Here is a 21,841-nt window from a genome sequence, read left to right as displayed (position 1 = left end):
ATCATTGATCTAAGACATTTGGAGCCTTTTCCACTAACAAGCTACACCACAGCATCTTGGTGCCCACCCCTTATCCTCTCCCCCAAGCACAAAACTTGTGAGCCCTCCTCATCTCTGAGGTAAGAGTCTTTTCGGTTATTTTGTCACTCCGGATTCCTGCTCCTCAAAATTTTACCCTGAATAATTGTTTTTTATTACACAGGCAAAAAGAAAATGCTCTAATCTAAATCCCAATTAGGATTCTTTCCCCCTGCCAAAAGACTTTTATAAATTGACACGCACAGTACATTCAGGGAGCTGATCTCACCTTGGTAGAGCACAGCCAGATGTTTACTTAAAGACCAGAGTCCATAGAGAGCACTGAGTTTCTTAAGCACTGGCTGTAGAGTAGATGGTATGCTGGGATCATGAGTGTAGTCATGATATCTTTGTAAGACTGTTTGCTCAATAAAAGCAATGGCTAATGATCGACAGTAGTACACCTTAGGAAACAGAAAAGATCACTGAGTGACAAAATACAAGAAACCAATCCTCAGCTGGTACAAAACTGCATTGCTCTTTTGAAGTTAGTGGAGATTTGGTGATTTAGATCTGGTGATCTATCTTGAGACTAAAGAAAGTCTAAGAAGAAACCCTAGGAGAAAACCATCTACAACGTCTTTGCAAAGGCTAGTCATGAAATGCATCATGAAATGCCTTCCAGAAATAAGATCCAAATTTTCTACTGTGTTCCAATTTGTGTACTGTCTTATACCAAAGGGAGCACAAATTGTACACGCATTACTAGCGTAATTTGGCAGCTACACCCAGACAGGGATCTCTTCATCAGAGAGAAGACCATGCCAAATCAGTTTTGTTGAAGAAGACCAGTGTAAACCATTGGAGGTTTACATTCATTTAATATTATACACAGCTTTATGAAGAAGATAAAATCTGCAAAGTGGTTTAGTAACCTATTGAAAACATATTACGGTCCCTTCAAATAATAAACAATCTGATCACGTTAGCATGAGTGCATTCTGTTTATGGTTTGCAATAGATTGCAATATGTTTTGAAAGAACTATCCAACTAATCCTTGCCAACTCTCTGATCAGAAAGGCAAATCACTAGTTACTGTCAATATGGAGTAGAAAACCTTAAGGAACTGTACTCACATGGGAATATGTGTCTACTTTTATATATTCCACCTTTGCAGGATCATGGCATATGTCCTATCACAAAAGACTACTGACTGAAAACACTCTAGTCAGTGAACAGAAGGGTATAAGAAACTGCTACTGTTGTGATCAATTTGTTGCAGTGCTGTAACCTGGTGTTTGGTTTTAGCCCATATGTTTAGGTGTGGGTTGCTTGTTTTGGGTTTTTTGCTTGCTTTGTTTTGTTTCATTTAGAATTAGTTGATTAGTTTTTCTTTCTTTATTTTAAATATTTGTATCATCCTTGCACTTAAATTCACTGCGGCATTTAAAAAAGGCATATTCCAAAGATCACCATCTTTCTCGACAGATGTTCAGTGACGTACTTATGTTCAAGCTCAGATACAAGCATGAACTTCAAAATGCACAGCTATCCTCTGCAGGTTTACCAAGGACTTCCCCCTTGCTAGATGGACTTTTTTAGATATGAATGTCAATTGCTTAGTCAGAATGAAATAAATATTAACATCCCAAATGAAGCATTAAATGCCTATTCTTCTGCGCTATAATTCTATTTCCTTCTTTACCTTTGCTTGCACTTCTGTATTGTTTCTATCAAGCCATCCCCAAACCAAAATAACCTTGGGATAAGCTATGAATCTCTTCCAGATCTCCCATAGCAGGAACAAATATCATATATTAGTCAACCACTGGGCTGACAGAAAAGTGCTCCTTCATGCCCAGAAAGTTTTAAATCAAATATGCATACATATTTAAAGCAAAGCTTGCAAATCATTTTCAGATGTTTTTGAGGCATGCCATTTAAAATAAAAATTCCCACTGTCCTGAAGATGAATTGTAGGAAGAAAAGCTAATGACCTAAGGTAGATCAATGCCGATCTCAAAAGCAATTGTGTGCCTAAGTAAATTTTAGCACATCTGAACATAAAAGAGAACCTTCTTGCTTCTGAGCAAAGCATTCTCTAACACACCGGCCCTGGCACCAGCCTCCCAAGATCTGGCCAACTGTCAGGCCATCAGACTTGAATTCCTGGCAATTCACATTCTGAATTTGACCCTGAGGAATTTCTCTAATAATCTGCTTCTAGGATAAAAACGAGGAGAGGTTTCTTCCACTCAAACAGTGGTTTCACACAGACCACCCCTAGCTGAAGCTAGTCTGGCTCTTTCGAGGTGCAGAGTTGAATATTCCTTCCTGTTTTTTAATGAGCTTTGCAAATAAGGTGAATGACACTGGCCATCTTCAGGGAACAGATCTCTCTCCTCGGTGACAAATGACAAGTGTTCTTTCACTGGATGTAAGACAGATTTTCTCACGGAATTAATGGAAGAATTTGGGGAGCATGGTGATATACACTGAAATTTGGAGTTACGCCATCCCTAGCTGTTAAAACTCCCTGGTGAGAGAATGGATCTGCTATATGTAGACTGTCAATGTTTCCTTTTCAGGTTCCAATACTGTCAGTTTGGTATCTTTCATAAGTACTTTGCACTATAGAAATTAGAGATGGAAAAGACCTATTAGGTCATCTAGTTTACCTACCTGCCAGAGCAAGATTCTTTCCTACAGTACGTATTTGGCCACAAGAGCATATGGGGATGTAATAATCACATGCTGCAGTAGATTTAATAGTAGATTTAGTCTTCAGAAGTTGCTATCAAAATTACAGACAGAACACAGCACATGCCTGCAACTTTTCTGAATGGAAATATGTCCTGGAAGACTTCTGCTAATGGTTACTGTCCTCCTGCTATCACGTTCTATACAATGGACAGGTATTAAATTTTATTAGTTAGTTATTTGACTTCATGCTTGAAGAAGTGATACTTGACACAAGAATGTAACATTAAGAGGATCTGACAAACTTGGATGAAAACAAGTAAATAAAATAAAAAAGCTGAACAAGTATTACCTGACAGTTGTTTTTTGCCTCAAAATCACTTCGCCCAGACTGCTTCTCCTTCCTGAGCTTTACGTCACTTTCTTTGAGCAGGTAGCAAACCAGCCATTTATATGCTGCTAAAGGAACTGTGAAAAAGAGATAACCAAAATCCTTAACCTTCACGTTTATAATGCAAGAACTCACATGAGGATTCCACTGCAGTCTCAGTTTTTGTTATCCAAGATGAAAGTGTTCATTAACCAATCTATTAACATGACACACTGCACATTACTGTATATGCAATAAATAACACCTGGGTAAAATAATCAGATTGTAACTGTACAGTGAAGACATACCATGCCTGACCGTACACTAGCTCAAACCGACTCCAAGCTAAAAGACAAGGTAAATTCACAGCCCAATTTAGATTTCAGACTTGATCAAATATTTTCAGGTTATTATTTTCTTCCTGTATTAAGAGTTAGGTCTGCAAGGCACTAAGTTGCTTTGGAGAATACAAGAACAGAAGGCAGTCCACATTTAGTGGAAGCACATGACTTCTAGCCTTGCAAGAGCGGCTAAATGTAATCACATTTAAATGACCTGCTTTGTAACACATAAATGTGTTACATTTTTAGATTAGCCTGCAACTCTTAAACTAAGAAAAAATACTACAGCATAAAGTCCTTTTATAAATTCTGCTTGCTCGTGTCTTACCTTAAGATTTAATGTAGTATATTATTTAGGCAAATGTTCACATGTTGCCTAAATTTAGGCACTGAAATTAACAGTCCAGTTTCTAATAGAATGGAAAAATAAACAGATTTAGATATTTTTAAAACTACAGTCTTGTACAGTAAGTATTACAAGACAAGAGAGAGCATGTGCTTAGGTATCAGCTTGTGCTCTCCTGGGTTTCACAAGTTGGAGACATATAACAATGAAGAAAACAAGCATTTGTTTTGAGCTAGTCTTTGTCTTATCAGCTTTTGTATTTTGAAGTTATTCAGATTTTACCCCCTAGCTATTATGATACTAGCTCACTTGGTATTATGCATCATTATCCAAAGTTCAGCTTTTTTTTGCAATTACTTGAGCACTGAAGTGGTTACTAATTCTAGAACTCAACTAGATTGCCCCTTATATATTACGACTGGAGTTTCTTCCCCCAGTATGTTCTCAGCTTCACAGACTCACTTTTGCTCAATGCCCTGTCACTATCTCATTATCTCTTCATTACTTTGTTAATTTTTGCCTCCAAGGGCCAATCTGGGCTCACAGTGATATAAAAGTGGGAACAGTATCTAATGTCATACTTGATTTGATTATAGGAGAGTAAGCCAGGAAAACTGCAGAGAATTTTCTTTCACCATTACTCATTTCACTCTATGCAACCAAAAGCAATTGTCAAAAGCAGACATGCTTAAAGTCTTTTCAACATATTTCTAAATTGTTTGTATGGTTTTCTAAAATAAGATATTTCAGTGATACAAGGTAGTGGCAATCAATGCTCCTTACAATAGTTTCACTTGACAACAACAACTGAGTGGCAAAAAAACCCTAGATCACAAATGCTATTTTAGAGGCACAAAAATGAAAGAAAAATATCTGACAGTATCCCCCATTTTAGAATTGAGGCTGGGGGCAACAGGACATACTTTGAAATGCAAATTATCTTCTTAGTAAACTGAAATGTATACAACATAAAGAAATTCAGCAAACAGTAACAGGACAAATATCTAATATATAGCAGAGGCTGAATCTCAAATCTATGGATCCTTTACTCTGGAAAGGAATTTAAGATTCTAGAATCAGTTTAAGAACAGCAGAAGGCTACCTGAGGAGTCCATGCAATCTTCAACACTATTGGCTGTGAATTTCCAGCCAAGGATATGATGGTAGTCTTGTAAAACTTTTATTGTTCCCAAAGGGGATTCAAAAGGAGCTTTATCTGCAATACCAAAGAAAAAAAAATATTTATGAGAAAACAGAGCCTTTGGAACTAAAAGCCTATTACAGAGTCACGCATACATTTGATAGGCCAGATGCAATTTGACCCTAATATTTATTTTATTCTGGCCTAGTCCAGCCAAACGAGGACTGGTGGACAAGTGCTGAAAGACCTGACATCACTACCTATAGGTAGTGATGGGTAGCCCCATAAGATTCAACTCCTATTGTTGAGTTTTCCAGTTCTGTAAGATGCTGGTAAAATGCACTACTAGAAAGTGAAAACAAAATCTAGAGAACTACAAAATGAATATTACTACCAAGTTGGGCAATACAAACAGTTTTAAGTACAATGAGGAGAGGGTACCCAGACTTAACATAAGTGTAGGAGTAGGTTCATTGAACTAAATCACAGTTTTCAAGGAGTAAGATACTACTTAGCCTAACTAGGGATAGCAAAACTAGGGATAGCTAGCTTCTGCAAGACTTAGGAGAAAGAATATCTCTTGCAGCAAATATCTTTGTATGGTGAATGCATCATATGATGGAGTCTGTAGCACATTATTTATGCTCTAAAAAATGATTAAATGACTGTCAATTGCGTTCAGTATGAAACTGCCTCCTAATTCCATTAGCTACACACTGTTGGGTCCAGCACAGGATTCAACAATGAAAACTTACCTCTTATGCAATTCATCCAGCTCATTAAGTAGTTGCTGGTTTGCTGAAGTAGGACGTTGTTTTCTCCCTCATATGTGCAGTTTGGATCACTGTCATTTCGGATATCACCCAGACGGTTCACTTAATAAGAACAAGTGCACAATTCTATATATTGCAGTGTATTAATGGAAGCTAAAGAGCTGTTAAATAATTATTCTGTGACAAAATGCAAGACAGTTCTCTATTCCTATATGTATAGTTACTGATACCAACAGATGATCTTGAAAGCTGTCTAGCTTGCAAAAATGGATGTATTGGAAAGATTTTAGTAAAGTGTGGCATTCATCTTACAAGAAGAGTTTTCATTTCTGAAGTCTGTATCATTTCTTTTGGAAGACTGAATCACATGTACAGTCTGTCCAAATGCTGGTGCAGATGCCGCATGGGTTTAGTGGGATTTTTTGTGGTATCAGGTATGAAAGGAGCTTTAAAAACACGGACATGAGGAAAAAAACATTTCTAAACATATTCCTAACACTCAGACACCATGACACAACAACATTCAAAGAACACATGAACATAACCATTCTCCTTCTGATCAGTGTATGCAGGAGTGTGCAACGTACTGGCAAGGTAACCATGTCCTCCACAAGCTTCTCGGCATTCCTGGACTGCCTGCTGAGCAGTCCAAGAAGCCAGTGGTTTGCTGGCGGCACATAAGGCATGAATCTCACGTCCCAAATCAACCTGTGTGAAAAGTAAGTTACAAATGAGTAATAACTTTTACACAAATTAAGTTTATGCCCAATTAAGGCCATAGCTACATGTACTGCTTTATAATGAAGAGTTACCGGCAATACATACATGAAGTTTTTTGAGATCTATGTGAGAGCAGAGTATATATATATTGCTGCCCCCAAAAAATCTGCCACAATTGAAAAACCTTCAGCAATAACTTTCTTATATAGGACAGCAATAATTTGTGCCACGCAATGGACACATTGGTGTATCTTAGCTCAGATGTGCCAGCTGACATGCACTGCATGGGATAGTTCACTGCTTGCCAACCTTTTCCTTCCAAAGATGGAAAGTGGTTGAAGGTGGCATGTCCAGAGAAAGCTCCTACCCCCTCTTTGACATAAGCAATCCCTCTCTCCCCAGTCAGCAAGGGGATATTTATAATATTTACTGCTTTACATGGTTTTCATTAACCTTTCAAGCAGCAATTTTTGCAGAGTAGGAAAACTTAAATGGACCCCCCCAAGTTCCAGAGAATCACAATAGCCTGCATTTACACTAACTCTGTTAGCCCTCCTATGAAAATGTGTTTGGAACTACAGTTTCTGGAGATATTGGGTTGATACTGCCAAAACCTGTTTGTAATTTATTTGTTTGAGATCTCCTGTAAAACAAAGGAATTCATAAGGATTACATTCTTAACACTGTGAACAATCGGATTTTCTTCTATCATGATTTCTTTTGTGATAGCCACAGTTTTGCCTAAGATTAGTGACTGCAATGGAGACCTCCAGAGGTAAAATACCCAATTAAAAGCATCAAACAGATTCTTCTGAGGTTTGTGCAAAAAGAAGAAATCAAGAAATCAGAATACCCAGGCATTAGCACACAATTCTTTAATTAGTTTTACCTTAGCTCAAAAAAAAGCCTGAGTGTTTAAGTGAGATCTGAGCAATACAGAGGCAGTACAAAGGCCCTAAGGATTAATACTGTTGTACATTTAAAAAACAAATCAAATTTATATACCATAAAAAAGCACACTGTGGTTATTTTGGTTGAGAATCAGTCCTTTCAGAGACAGATAGATCAAAATATTTCCTCTGTAAAAGGGTGGCATTTACTTGAAATGGTATGATTGTGGATGAAAAATTCAGCATCGAGACTCAACAGTCCTAACCTTCTTCTCCAAAAATATTTATCCTAATATAGGAATATGAATTGTGAACTCAAGTCAGACTCCTAGTCTGTGCAGAAATTAAGAACAGTATCATTTCAGAGAGTCGTTGATATATGCCCTCTGAGGTATCATTTATAAGTTATATAGTTGAATTTGCATTACCATCACACATTTATGATAAACACCTTAAATCCCACAGAAATCAATAAAACTTTAACCAGTATATCCAAATTAATCTGTATGCTTTTCTGAATGCAACTTTAATCACTACTTTGTATTTCCCACATCTCTGAGATACCGTGAAATCTTGATTTTAAGATGGCCTAGGATGTCTAAGTAGGCCCTTCATTTAACAATTTCAAGTTTATTTTAGGAAGAACTCAGCGAAGAAGAAGAATGCAAATATCTCACCTGTCTCTGACTCCTCTGTTTTGTCAATAAGCCTGCATAAAATTCTACAAAGTTCTCAACCAGGGACTTGCAGAAATAATCTAAGGCATATGTAGCAGCCAGATAAGGAAGAAGACGCCATTGCTAGAACAGAAATTAAACAGATTTGATTGCAAATCAATATATATTTTTTAGTTATATATATGTAAGTATCTTATAATATTGAACTGACCTATTTGTTTTTACTTCATTCAAATTGGAAATCTGTTTTATGGAGATAACATAAATATAACCATCTATAAACATAATGAAGTGTAACCATACACAAGTCACAGTTACATTATCTAATTCATGCATTTTATGAATTCGTGATAACCATCCCATTAAACCAGTGAAAAAGTTCACTGAAGGTTTGGGGACCTACAATGTATTTTTGCCCTGTGTTTATACAACGGCTGGCATGCTGGGGCCAGTCATGATTTATGTGTTTCTTCAGTACCATCACGACAGAGGTTGTAACTGCTTCACTTGCCTGTTCAGGGCTGAATATGTATTAGTGCTGGTTGCATTCTGAGGAAAAAAAAAAAAGTCTGGGAAGCAGAGAAAAAAGCATCTTTGCTGCTCCATGCAACTCAAAACCCTTCATGGGAAAAGACAAACTACTTGAGGAAGCTTTTGTGGTAGAGCAATAAGGGAATGAGGTATTCAGCAAGTAGAGCTCATGGAACGAGCCAAAACAGAAAAACAGAAACTCAGAGAATAGTAGGAAGCAGACCCTGACTTATACAGAAGAGGTGAAAAGAAGGCAGCTTTCACCAGTTTGTAGAAATCCATGAAATCTTTCAAAGTTGCAAGACTAAGTGCAAACCTGGGAAAAAACACCCACTTTGCAAAGACAAGCTGGTCAAGTTTGTTCTCAGCACTTCTTATACATTAACCTTTCTCATTCAGCAGAGCTGAGTTTTCTCTATTTCCCAATTACCCTACATACTCTTGTTCTATTTTTTCAGAGCAAAATGTGTTTTTCATCTGCAAAATCTGCAAACGTCGGTTCTATTACTCTCAAAATAAGTGCTATCTTAGATTTTACGACACTGAATGTCATTGAGTTCTATACTTTAAAGCATAAAGGCTAAGAAAAGAGAAAATTAGTACAGCAGCAAAAGAGGCACTAACATTTTTACACGATTAGTAGTTTTTACATCTGCAGTACTTTAATGTGTGTGTAGAAGAGCCTTCCTCTGAAAAGGTTACTATTATAGAATGTTTCTGGGGCTTGCTATTCCAAGAACTTATGTCAAAAGCCTGACTGTGCCAGGAGAATGTCTTGGGTTGGACACTGGTTCTAGACATTGAAGAATGTCTAGAACCCCCCTAGCTGCACTAGGAATGACACTTCAGATGACACAGACAACTTCGATTTCACCAACTTCAGTGCTGTTATTTTGATCTGCAGTAGCTCTGAATCTGAGTCTAATTATATGAAAGTCTGCAGATGTGAATACCAAAGTACTTACCTGCATTTGATATTCAAGAACAGGTATTTCTTCATCATCAGTTGGTCCAAACTGACGGCGAGCTGCTGAGAAGCGAATGGCTATTGATAGGGCAAGCTTTAAATTCGTAACGGAAATTGCCATGACGAAAATTCTGCCAGTGGACAAGGATCCCAGAGCTGCACTAAAACGCTCTTTAGCATCCTGAATGAATAAAAGGCACAGACTGAATGGTGAGGCTAATGTTTTGTTTACATCCCCCATGAAGATACAACTCTGGTAGCAGGATCAGAAGCCCATTGGATTGGCCAATTTTGGTCTTTGACACATTCAGATATGATGTTCAGGTAAGATTCAAAGTAGTTTCTCTAAACTACTCAACGAAAAGAGCAAGAAGTCAGTAAAATCAGTGAGATGAGACATCCCTGAAAGGCAGTTAAAACCCCAGCATTCTGACTATCTTGTGAAATTGACAACAGCCCTATCTATCAAAGTTCAGGTATCTAGGACTTCCCAACATGAGAGGCCTATGCTCCTCTCTTAACCTGCTTATACCTTTGTATATTTAATGAACTGTATTAATGAAACAAAACCTTGATAACCTTGATTCATACCTTGACTGAACTTGAGTACCTCCCCTCAGGTGTGACATCTCCAGCCATATTCAGTATGTTTTCTTTGGGTATCCTGACACTGTGGAACATGGCAAACCTGTTGAAACAAACACACAAGTAATGTAAAATCTACCCTGACATGGTCTGAGGTGTCTACATTACAGAAAAAAAAGGTCACAATGAAGACATGCTTGCACAATGATCTCAGGCATATATCACTGAACTGAAAACAGTGCTCATCAAGCCAGGTGGTAGTTTAAGGGGAGTATGCCTGGGAGATCAAAGTCTTTCAGAATAGGCAGAATGTCCTGAATATTTGTATTACTCAGGAAGAAAGTGTATGAACTGCTTCACCCAAACGGGCTATACAACTTGGCACAGTAGCAGTAATATCAGCTCCATGCACGAATACCTCAGTATCTAACAGCATTTGAAAAGCTGTATTTGTAATCAAAGCAAATTCCTTTTTCCTGCCAATACAGGCTGATCTATTTAACAAGGCTCACGAGAGCCAGGTATTTCACATTAATAAATTACATAAAGCCTGTGTATGGCTGCATGCGCTTTAAAATTACAAGTTGTTTCCAAGGAAACATATCTGCATACCAAATTTATTCAGCCTTAGAGATACACTGTATTTTCGGACTTAGCCATAGAGAAAAGTGTGCTACCCTAACCAAGCACCAGCTGCCTTGATGATGCTAAAAAGAGATTTATGAAGTGCCAGTTTCAGTGAGACTCTGCTTTGTAAAACAGAAGCAAATTCAGAATTCTAAAAAAATCTGATTTTCATCTTTGTTAATATTTTTTTATATCACGGAAAATAAAAAATGTCATTCAAAAAAGACCTTTTGCTTAAATTCAATTTCTCTGTTCCCTGTATCACAAGTAAAATCCATCACAACTAAAACTGCGTTGCAACCCCAATATTTATAAGTAATAGCATGTATGTTAGAACTTTAGCTTTTTAATTATTATTACTCATTACTTTACTTACGGAAGAGAGTGTATGGCAAGATTCAGGTCCCTCGTTTAGCACTCTCTTTTCCTAGTGACATCCATAGAATTACAAGAAGGTGCTTCCTCCTACAAGCTTACAATCCAAGCATAAGGCAAGAAGCTACAAGTGTCTTCAAAGTTCTGGTGAGCAGACGCTGACTACTGAAGGATATTTTCTTCATATGATACCTGCCAGTCACAGCACATTGGCAGCTAAGCACTGGCATTGTTTTATAAGCCATTAGAGCAAATGAGAATTTTAAGGAGAAATCTAAGTGGTGAAAGTAAGAGAGCTTCATGGATGTTTATATATGATCCCAAATAGGAAAAGATACATGGAAGAAAGCAATGAAATATTACTTTTAAAGCTACTGAATAGGTGATAAAACTGGAATCATAATCCATATGAAAGGAAGAGTTGACCTAACAGAGAGATGATACAACCTTTGGACAGATTAGGAAATTTCAAAGGCCTCCAGCTCTTGGGCCTTCTCTTTGGAAATACATATTTGGAGCATGTTTAGTCCTATGTGCAATGAACAGTAAGATCCGTGGTAGTAATAACAATTAACAAGGTGGCAAAATGTCCTTTTGTGGTTTACACTGCAGTGATTTGTTCAATTCATTCAGCAAACCTCTGCAGTTGCAGAAAATAACTTATATTGATATGTGCTTGAAACACTAGAGATCTTAAAAAGCAAATTCCAATCTACTAATATATAAATCTATATATTAATAGCCTACTTTTAGGAAATTCAAGCCTATTAATATTGAACATGTGGCAGATGTGTGCTAAACGGAACAGCTCCCAAAATGACCTAAGCTGTTTTACTCACTTTCACTTTCTGTTGTGATACAACCCCAAAGAGTTAAATCTAGAGGAAATCCTTTGTTGGAAAGAGCAAAAATTCTTGTGGAAAGTTTTATTATAATCTGTCTAACATAAATATAATGTAGCTAATTCTGTACCACATAAAAGATTACTTAGAATTATTTTCATTAAAACCCACATGTATACCCTTTTATAACATTTTTCACAGCTAGTGAACCAGAACAAATTTCCAATCATTATATAACAATCTAGTTTGTTAAAATCAAAATAGTTCAAATAAGAGCTTTTGAAAGTTGAGATTTTTCCCTTAATCTTGTGCATTAGAGACATTCCTTTTTTCCTGTAAGCTATCAAAATAAATGCATACAAGATGGCAAAAACTTTAAGAAGCAAAAGAGAAAGACAGAACTAGCCATTAAAAATCACACAGAAAATTCCTATGTGTAAAGGAATAAGATATATTGCCTGTAAGCACCAGTGTTGAAAATAATAGCAGAATCTTACAGGACCTGGGAGTTAGGTGACCTCATGAGATCACTGCCAACTGCTGTTACGCTCCTTCTCCAGGAACTTTGCTATGTGAAATTGCTAGACACACTGGCCAATTTGAACTTTATATTGGAACATATTAAAAAAAAATAGCAAGATTTAATGAAGTCAACGTTCACATTTCTAACGGTTATTAGCCTAGAATGCACAGTGAATAGACATGGTCCACATCTGTCAACGCATTCAGGGGAAAAATCTCCTTAAAGCATTGAAGCAGTTATCTTACAATAATGGAACTGTATACACAGTTCTGGGGATATCATGTACCAGCAAGTTTGGGAAATGGCTACATTTCACATGGTGATGACAAGACCACAGGTTTGAAAGCTACCCTACTTAGGGCCTCTTCTGCATAGCAAGTAGTGCGACTGAGATTAAGACCTCTCAGCAAGAAAGATAGATAGCTGCCACTTTAAGTATGTATCACAGGGCTCTATAGCAACGCGTAATTTTGCATCATGCAGTCCACAGGCAAAAAAACCTGTACCACATAGATTTCTACCTAGACTAGCTGAGCAGAGTGAAGCACTATTCCAATAGGAGCATTCTTGTCTGGGTGCTTCGGCCAGTGGTTTAGGGAATATTTCAAGCAAAATTAACCTTAATGATTTTAAATCATGCAAGATTAGTTCATCTGGTGTGCAGTAACACTGATAAAAAAGAGGCACCTGGAACAGCTATGAGCTCCTTCTGCCAGTACTAAATTAATAAGCTGTTACCTATACTACAAATAGCTCAAACATGCTTTGGTGAATTTCAGAGTCACTAAAATGCCTTTCCTGCCAGCTTTTGTTATTGACTACGTTAGAGATGGTGCAGTGACAGTTCCTTCAGTCCTTCCAGCCAGAAACAGAAAGCAGGTGAACGGTATTGGAAGGCTGAGCGTGAAATGATCTCATGGCTGTTTATGGGATACAGTAAACCTTGGGAAGAGTAACACTTGAGAGGTTTGGTGGAAAACTTGCAGAAGGAAAGAGAACAGCCGCATATTCCAGACTGAAACTCACAGAAAGGTTAGAGCTGAGAAGTTACAGAGAAGCTGGAGAAAACAGTGAAGCAAAATTTTAGCTCTAGTTTCTACAACCAAGGCTCTAATCTAAGAATGTAACTCTGTAATAGTAATGCTCAGTAGCACTGCATTTTATATGCCAGCTAATCCTATCTTAATGTGCTTCACAGACACGCAAAGACCTGCTCATGCCGAAATTCTTGTAGTCTAAGTGCAAGTTGTGCAAGGAGTTTTGGATGTGTAGACTCCTGCAGTTGTCAAGAGCTGACAGTGCTCTGATAAGGAAGAATAAAAGGTTGTTTGAAGTTCACTGCAGATGTGAGGCTGTATTTCTGTGGTTGATAAAGCAAATGTGTGACCAGATCTGAATCTACCTTTCCCCATTAGCACCACCAAGTACCTGTCAGTGTGAACTGCCTTTGGCTACACAGTTTTAAGGTACCTGTGAGTGACAAAACTGAGGAGATAAAGCAGCACTCTTCAGCAACATGACTACATCTCAGCGGTGTGCATAATACTGTGCATACCCATAGAGTGTTTAGCCTTGACTGTCAAAACTAAGTGGATAGGTCAAAACAGGGAAGTATCAATGCTTCTACTGTAAAAATAATTGTTTTGACCTAAATTGCAAATCTGCAAGATTTATCTTGCAAAATATTTAACTGTGAAAGTGGCATTAGCGTTCACAAGGAGTGAAATATTGACGATACTGTATTCAAATAATGTAAGTACAGGAATAAGCATTTTTAAGATTTAGTTTTATTTTATAGCTGCTTCATTACTGTTGTAATTGTTTGTGCCTCTGATCAGTGGCTGCAAGACAATAAAACCAAGACAACAGACAAGCATAAGCTTGTTTATTTGAGAAGGAGGACTGATTTCTACATTTGCTTTCTTATTCACATGTCTGTACTGTTTCTTTCCCTGTACAGGGACAGCCTCTTCTGTGGCCTTGCAGTGAGCCAGACCTGACAAATGATCCAGTCGAAGAGAGCCAAGCTATGTTGGTTTTTTTTTTGTCAGATTAGTTTCCAGGCATTTCCAGGTCCCTAGTTGAGTCCCCTATACTGCTACATAAATGTTTGTCCCAGCACAAAGAAAAAGGCAGTGTGGGAGTAGAAGCAAACAACCAAAGAAGCTGAGTATGGAGATTATCTTCACCGAACTACTGCTTCAGACTGTAAGATGAAGTTCCAAAGACTATTTAGGCTTCAACCATGCCTTACAGCTCCTATCTTCCCAGTGAAACAACTGCAACCATTGCAAAATCTAAAAGTCAGGAGGATAAATACCAGGAGACAAAAAACCCTTGAAGGACAAGGCTTTCATTTGTTCTGCCCTTAAACTAACAGTAGTAGAATCTTAATGTATCATTGGCACTGATACTGAAATAGTAACAAAGAAAATAAATAGGAATGAACCATTTAAAAGTTGTAATTAACCACGTAAAAGTTGTAATTAACCATTTAAAAGTCATCTGTAAAGGCCTGGAGGTTGTGTGATGTATGCCATCTTCACCAGTACCCATGGAAGTGTCGTGAAGACTTTCAGAACCTGCTGTCTCTTTCCAGGATGGATTCTTTTACAATCTTTGTTGCTATTCTGCCCAATAAATCCCCTCTGTCCATTTTCTCTTGGGTGCTATGTTTTGCTTTCAGTATCCATAAAACCGAATCTGGCCTCGCTGATTGCTAGAGAACATGCTGAATGTCTTAGCATGTGGTATGTGTGGAGAGACTGATGACCTTTTAATTGTACACAAAAGGCTGTTAAACAGCTAATTAAAAACTTTAGTTTTCCAAAGACCATCATTATAATTAGATACAGTTAACAATTACTTTTTCTTCCAGAAAGACCCATTTCTCTCCTAAAAAGAATTCAGTTAAAATAAATAGTATTCTATCTGTCACTGATTTGTTTTACCTTTGATAGTTTCATGTCACTAGTTCTTCCCTAATCATAGACAGGTTCAGCTGCTCAATAAACTGTACACGTTATTGATGGATACTGCTGAACGAGCTCAGAACAGTTTTTTTACACAGGCAGGCATGTTAAACACCACTCCAGAAACACAACTATAACTGATTCTCAGACTCTTTGCCATGTGGATTCAGTTGGGCATCATTTCAATTTCTGGAGTGAGGAAAGCAGTGATTTGCTAAAACTGGACATGAAACCGGTTCACCACCCACTCTGTGGCAATCATTTACTGACGTGCACAGCAGCCGCTGGTAATTTTGGTGAGGTTACACCAGCCAGGGTAGGCAACAAAACAAAAGAAACACCAATGAGAAGAAACAGAAGTGCACATCAACACTTACGCAAGCTTTTCCTTTATGTCCCTCTTCTTGCACCTGCCATGCATTTTACTAAAAAGCCCCTGGATACCAGGTTTTCCAGTGATTGTTTTTGCTACTTCATTTTGGGACCTCAGACAACAGCATATTTCAAAGACTGCCAGAGCAGTAGCAACAGGTGGACATTTCTGTATCATAAAAGTAAAGAGCAAAGCAGGCGCATCCCCTGGTGGCAGTTTGATTTATTTTCTGGTAACAAAAAGAACAATCTAAAATCTCCATGAGAAAAATTGGAAGTCCTGTTTTTAATCATTTATGCATTGATTACACAAACTTTTTTTTGCAAGCAACAAAGAAAAATATTTTAAAGTGATTTTGTCATTTTTGTCAGGGTAGCTGAAGTTATAAAGACTTGCAAAACCCATGGGATTTTTGGACGTTCCAATTATGAAACTATGAGAAGTATTTGGAAAGACAAACTTGGAAGCAGCAGGCTGGTCAACTGGATTTACATTGCAAAAATTCCCACATTACTTCTGAAATTCTTTTGTTACTGAAAACATTACATTCTGCATTAGCAGGAAACCAGCCTTCAGCCAAATGACCCAAGAGATTAATTGTTTTCCAAAGACACAAGGAACAACTACAATCTCCTTCTGAGTTCTCTTACATAGCATAAAACAATGGCATTTTCCAAGGAAGTCCTGGAATTTCTTCCCCATGTCCTTCATAAGTGCTCAAAAGCTTAACTCTCTGTGCTCATACTGAAAATCAGTAGCTGTAAAGTACAGGAACAAAATTTGACATCTCTGCCAGAGATGTCGGGATCTGATTTTCACTCTGACCATTTATCCTCAGTGTAATGACATGGACGTAGATCTGATTTACTAAGTGCTGATGCTAAGTACGATCTCTACAGTCCTCATCTAGGCCTTCACGTACTTCTGAAGAACAAGGTGGACAAGTCCTGACATTTCTGACAGCTCAGTGTGAGCAGAAATGTTGCAGAACAAAAACTAGTCCTCTGGTTCTTATGAACAATGTTGGCATCTAGCCTCAGACCTCCAGAGAAAATAGCTGAGGTTGATGGGGAACGCAGGCTTCTAGAGTTTTCAGCTGAATGAAGGGTATTTGTTGATAAACTTGGGCTCCCTTGCCCCTCTATCTTAATCCTCAGGTGCTGCCTTAAACTGAGGCATTGCTGTTAGCAGAAAAATGATAATTATTTTTAAAGCAAAGGAAAGTAAACAGAATGGTTAGAATGCCCTATGACTGCTTTAAATGACATGTGATGCCATAACTAGGGTAAGGGACCCCATCTGATATTAAGATTGGAAGTCACTGGTATCTCTTATTTACATTATATATTAAGTGTATTACAGTTTCAGATTATTCAGTTGTTACTGCTATTTTCAGATATGCCCTATTTTATACCAGTAGATCAAGGGATAAGTGGATTTTAAAATAACATGCAATTTGATGTTATGTGACAAGCACGCTCTTCCTTGTGTTGCCCATAAAACTGCTGCAAATTAAGAATGAACAGCAGAATTTGGACATTTCTACAGAAATAGGAAGCTGAACTACATTTTGATTGCTCAGTCCCATCTTGCTGTGCCATCTGGTGGGTACTAGTTTGTAACGCAGATGCAGGCAAAAATATCAACAAAGTCCATCCTCCCTCCCCTTCTTTTCCAGACCTTTTCATGTTTTTCCTTTATAAAACTTAATTTTCTGTAGTTTTTTTTTTTATTTCATGTGTCTTCAGGCAAAAAAACATCAATGAAAATGAGCTACCTAGACATAAAAGTCAATGTTATTTTTGCCACTACAGGCTATTTGGGACATCAGGAGGACGTTGGTATAGACAGCTACAGAGCTACAACCTTCTGGAAAGCCAAAGCATTTGAAAGCAGGATAAACTTCAGGATGTCTATACTTTGTTTACTGAAACAGCATGTTATGAAGGACAATACATGTATCTGTAATGAACCAAATCAAGACAAAAAGGTAAATCTGAGGCATAAAGAAGTGCCAGCCCACCCTCGCCTTACAATTTTAAGTCTCTGACTTTACACAGAGCTACATAACTCATACAGGAGTTTAAATCACAATTTTTACATAACGGCTGTTTTAATACAGAAATCTACCATCATTTCCTCACTGTCTCTCCTCCCCATTGGACACCTTTAGTAAGCAAAGCAGAGCCACGGTAAAGCCATTGAAGTCCATGACTCGGAAATGAGCCGAGGTACTGTTTTATTTCAACTTTACACAGATAATACAGAAAAAAATAACTAACCTTCTCCTTCTCTTCTGCAGCGAGCAGGATTAGTCAAGAAATCCCATGGTTTAAACAAGACACCCAGTTTCTCTACTGGGTCTCATTAATCTTACATCTTTACTAAGAATAATCTTTGTCTGTGGACCTCTGTTAGATGACAGTGGGCTGGAAATCGACAGACAAAATAATTAAAGCTTACACCCAGATGGGTGGAAAGGCCGACTCAGTTCTTTACTCAGAACTTAGTGGATTTCTGTTGGGGTTTTCAGTTTTTTTGTTTTCATTATTACTGTTGCAGAGTCTATGACTGAAAGAACATTTGGGGATATTTACAGAGCATCAGAGGCAGTTCAAGTTCTAACATGTCAGAGAAGCTGATGGTTATTCAGATAGAAAGTACTGAAATTCAATCTGGTATTCAAGTGTTTTTAGAAATACCAACAATTTAAAACCACTGGTGAATATTTCAGAAGTAAAGATAGAACTGACACAGGGGGATATTTGCACCACCAGAGTGTGATATAATCTAGAATGTTTCCTCCTTCAAATGGATTGACTTACCCATTATCCAGCCCATTCTGCCCAAGTTTCATTCCTATGTCACCTACCATCACACCTGGCACTGGTAGGAGAGATTTTGTATCTCGAATCTGCATAGAAGTGGAACAAAACATTATTTCAGTTGTGAAATGATGGAAAGTTACTGGCTGAACTTTTCAAACAGTGACCATATTCCCAATTTGTATTCTGCTATTATGCTGAAGAAATGCTCTGTTTTTTTCTCAAGCACATAACCCTGGATATAACATACTTGTTCAGGATAAAGACCCCTTGATGTAAATTACTTTGGCAATATGACACTAATTACATCTCTATGTTAAATATGCCTTAACACTGATGACTGCTTTCATCAGACTACCATTGAAAACTTCTTCAGGTGTACACAAACATAGCAGGAATCAATGGAACTTTTATGTAATAACCAGCTTTGAGATATTCCCTAATTTTGCAATAAATTCTACTCAGTCTGCAATACTTCATTTTACTCTGTACAACTTTCCTGTTGCACTGCTGTATTTTTTGATGCCTTTAATCTTAGAAACTGATATCTGGGGCAGAAACTTGCAGATTTCATGCAGATCAGGCTGCAGCACAGGCAGACATAAATCATCTTAAGCCTCACCCAGGCTTTCAGGATTTTATCAACTTCATGAATAGTGTGATAATCTCAAGGCTTTTCTGGAGCTCATTTGTATTTTTCAGAGTTTTTTGCAGAAAACTGTGAGCATAAAGCTGGCTGCACCACCACCAGAAAATCAATGAATATTGAAAACCAGAATCCTCATTACAACTGCAATAAATGCTAAAGGCATTAATTAAAGAATTGTTCGGTCAGACATAAATAAGAGCATAGCAGAAAGTTATCAAGTTGAACCCACTCCTCCCAAAAGGAAAACAAAAAAAAAGATTGGCAGTATTTGTACTTTACCTGTACAATAAAGGAATGTAGTCCATGGCACTGTCCATCAGGAGTATAAAGCTGAGCATACACAACTGCATGAGTGGCATGTTTCCCCATATTACCAACCCAGAACTTTGCAGCTTCAAAGTCGGGAGTATGAATGATAAATTCCTGTATCCAAGAAAGAAAGCAGCAAATGATATGAATCCTAAAAATCAACACACAGATATTTTCCTTTTTTTTTTTCTTTTTTTTCATGACCATGGTAATGTTTTGGAAACATCCATTAGCTGCCAGGATTTCATTCTGTGCTCCACTCCCACAGCCAAGATCTCTCTTAATGTATTCAACTTTGGAGAGAAGTCAGGAAGAATTTGGAGCTGAAAAAGTTCATTACAAAGCAAAAAACCAGAAACTGCTGGGTTTATTTTAATTATTTATAATAACATAATTATATGAGTTTTGTTGGTTTTTTTTTTACATTTGGAGTTGAACAGATTCTTTCTTGTTAAACAAATAAATCTCAGAATCATTTTGCTTTGTTAGTAAATATCAGAGCTTAAATGTCAAACATTATTCCTGTGCATAAAGGACTAACCTGAGTACTAGGATCGAATGTGGCAGTAGTCCGTATGCCTTTGGTATTAGTTCCATGGCTGAGTTCAGTCAGAGCAAAACATCCAAAAACCTAAATAAGGAGGTAAAAGGCACAGTTCAAAACCACTTTGTCATAGCAACTAAAATGGTAACACTATTAAATGATTGCAAATTAAGCTGTTGAAAGTAACTTGCAATTGCAAGAAACCAGTCAAATGTAACCCTAAGCCCACGACATCATGCCTATGGTAGAGTTAAAGGTGTTTTTTTTTCATTTGCTGATGGCTGACTCATTCAGGTAAGTACAGATTATTACATTCACTGACCAATTCTCAGCTGTCTGTGTTGAAACAACTGCCCCATGTTGAAAATCTGCAAGTCTCCTTGCATTACAAGCAGTTCTGGGAACAAGTTAGAGGAAAACCAGAATGGGGCTGTTTATTTTTAAAACTGCAAATATCTTTAATTATTGAAGGGGATAAATTTATATCAGACCAATGTATGGCTATGCTCGGTTCTCAGCAGCATTTGGGAACACAGTCTGACAGAAGCCAAACTGAGATTTGTGTTCTGCAACTCCTTATCCTGGACTGGTTTGGCCTGTAGTATACTCTTCTGTAACAAACATTTGAAAAACAAGTGAGAATAAAACAACAAAACAAAAAACCTGAAGCTTCAGGCAAAATTATTCTAACAAATACATATCCTAAGGCTTTTGCTTTCGCTGAGAGTCATTAGAATTCATCCTGATCTTCAGTATGGGGTATCCAATGAAAACTATGTAGCAGTATGTTGTTGTCTACTAGCAGACAGACAAACACATGATTCCAGAAACTTAAAAAAGCTATAAAGGTGCATGGCTGGCAAAATTAAAAAATAAGAAGGAATAAAGAATAACAAAGGAAGCATGGAGCTAAGTTGGAGTGTACTTAGCATATAGATCGAAAAGGGTCAGGCTGGACAGTGAATGCTGCCCACATGGCCAAATGGCATAGACAGGAGAAACTGTTTAGGATTGGCTCCTTCTATATCAGATAAGCTGCACGTAGTCTGCAAGGTACTTGGTCCTGAGTCTCTACTGGACTCCATGTGGTGTTTCTGTGGCATTAAGACATTATTCAGAATGTAATTTTTATAGCATCACGGCAAGGGTATGTTTTGCACAGTGTATGACGTAGAAGTGGGAGGAGGGAGTGTCTGAGCATGCAAAACTTGCTAGCGTACTCTTAAATGAATGTGGATGGAGAACAAATTGGTGTCATCTATACTGCCTTTTGGGTGAAGTCCCTAAACTTTGTCTGCATGTTAACCTGGACAGTCTAAAACAGATCCAGGGAGTGGCATAATAGCTAGCAGTGAAGGTAGTCAGGGCTCAGTGCTTGAATCTGCCCCTTAGTCTTTTCTTTTGCTGTTTAGAAGCGCCTAGATATGTAAAGAGATCAGAAATAAAACAAAGGTGCAGGAGGTGCCATGGTTCTGGTTCTGCCCATTTCTCACAAGTTATTAAAAAAAAATTACCTTCATTTCATAAATTTGCTTCATAAAGTCTGCAAACCTCTCAGAAGCACTCAAAATTGGACCTGCAAACACCTGTAAAAACAGAGAATTATGAATGAATTCTGTGACCTTGGGACAGAAAGCACAAATTGCTCATGCATAATAATTTGTAATAGTGATGTCCATTAAAGAGACCAGGGAAAGCAGGCTGCACAGTAAACTACTATTTAGACTACAGATGGAGGAGGT

General features: G+C 37.7%; 1 protein-coding gene across 4 annotated transcripts in view; it reads right to left on the bottom strand.

Moving 5' to 3' along the window:
- Positions 1-21,841, bottom strand: part of ACOX3 (acyl-CoA oxidase 3, pristanoyl) — a 30,472-nt gene that overhangs the window by 6,337 nt on the left and 2,294 nt on the right. For 2 of the 4 annotated variants that reach the window (XM_057426713.1, XM_057426716.1), the window contains 12 exons: positions 21,614-21,685; positions 20,097-20,186; positions 19,526-19,669; positions 18,598-18,686; positions 10,067-10,163; positions 9,474-9,656; positions 7,978-8,100; positions 6,278-6,398; positions 5,673-5,792; positions 4,879-4,992; positions 3,072-3,187; positions 308-482 (listed from right to left, as the gene is read on the bottom strand). In XM_057426713.1, the coding sequence (XP_057282696.1) occupies positions 308-482; positions 3,072-3,187; positions 4,879-4,992; positions 5,673-5,792; positions 6,278-6,398; positions 7,978-8,100; positions 9,474-9,656; positions 10,067-10,163; positions 18,598-18,686; positions 19,526-19,669; positions 20,097-20,186; positions 21,614-21,685 (1,444 nt within the window). The remainder of the gene's footprint in view (positions 1-307; positions 483-3,071; positions 3,188-4,878; positions 4,993-5,672; positions 5,793-6,277; positions 6,399-7,977; positions 8,101-9,473; positions 9,657-10,066; positions 10,164-18,597; positions 18,687-19,525; positions 19,670-20,096; positions 20,187-21,613; positions 21,686-21,841) is intronic. The other 2 variants (XM_057426714.1, XM_057426715.1) reach the window with 2 other exon arrangements.

This window comes from Pezoporus wallicus, unplaced genomic scaffold (genome assembly GCF_028554395.1).
Source record: "Pezoporus wallicus isolate ANWC-B61680 ecotype Strahan unplaced genomic scaffold, APGP_CSIRO_Pwel_v1 scaffold_13239, whole genome shotgun sequence".
In the NCBI taxonomy this organism is placed as follows: domain Eukaryota; kingdom Metazoa; phylum Chordata; class Aves; order Psittaciformes; family Psittacidae; genus Pezoporus; species Pezoporus wallicus.
Note: the sequence above shows the minus strand (reverse complement) of the source record. Positions and strands in the feature narration are given on the sequence as shown.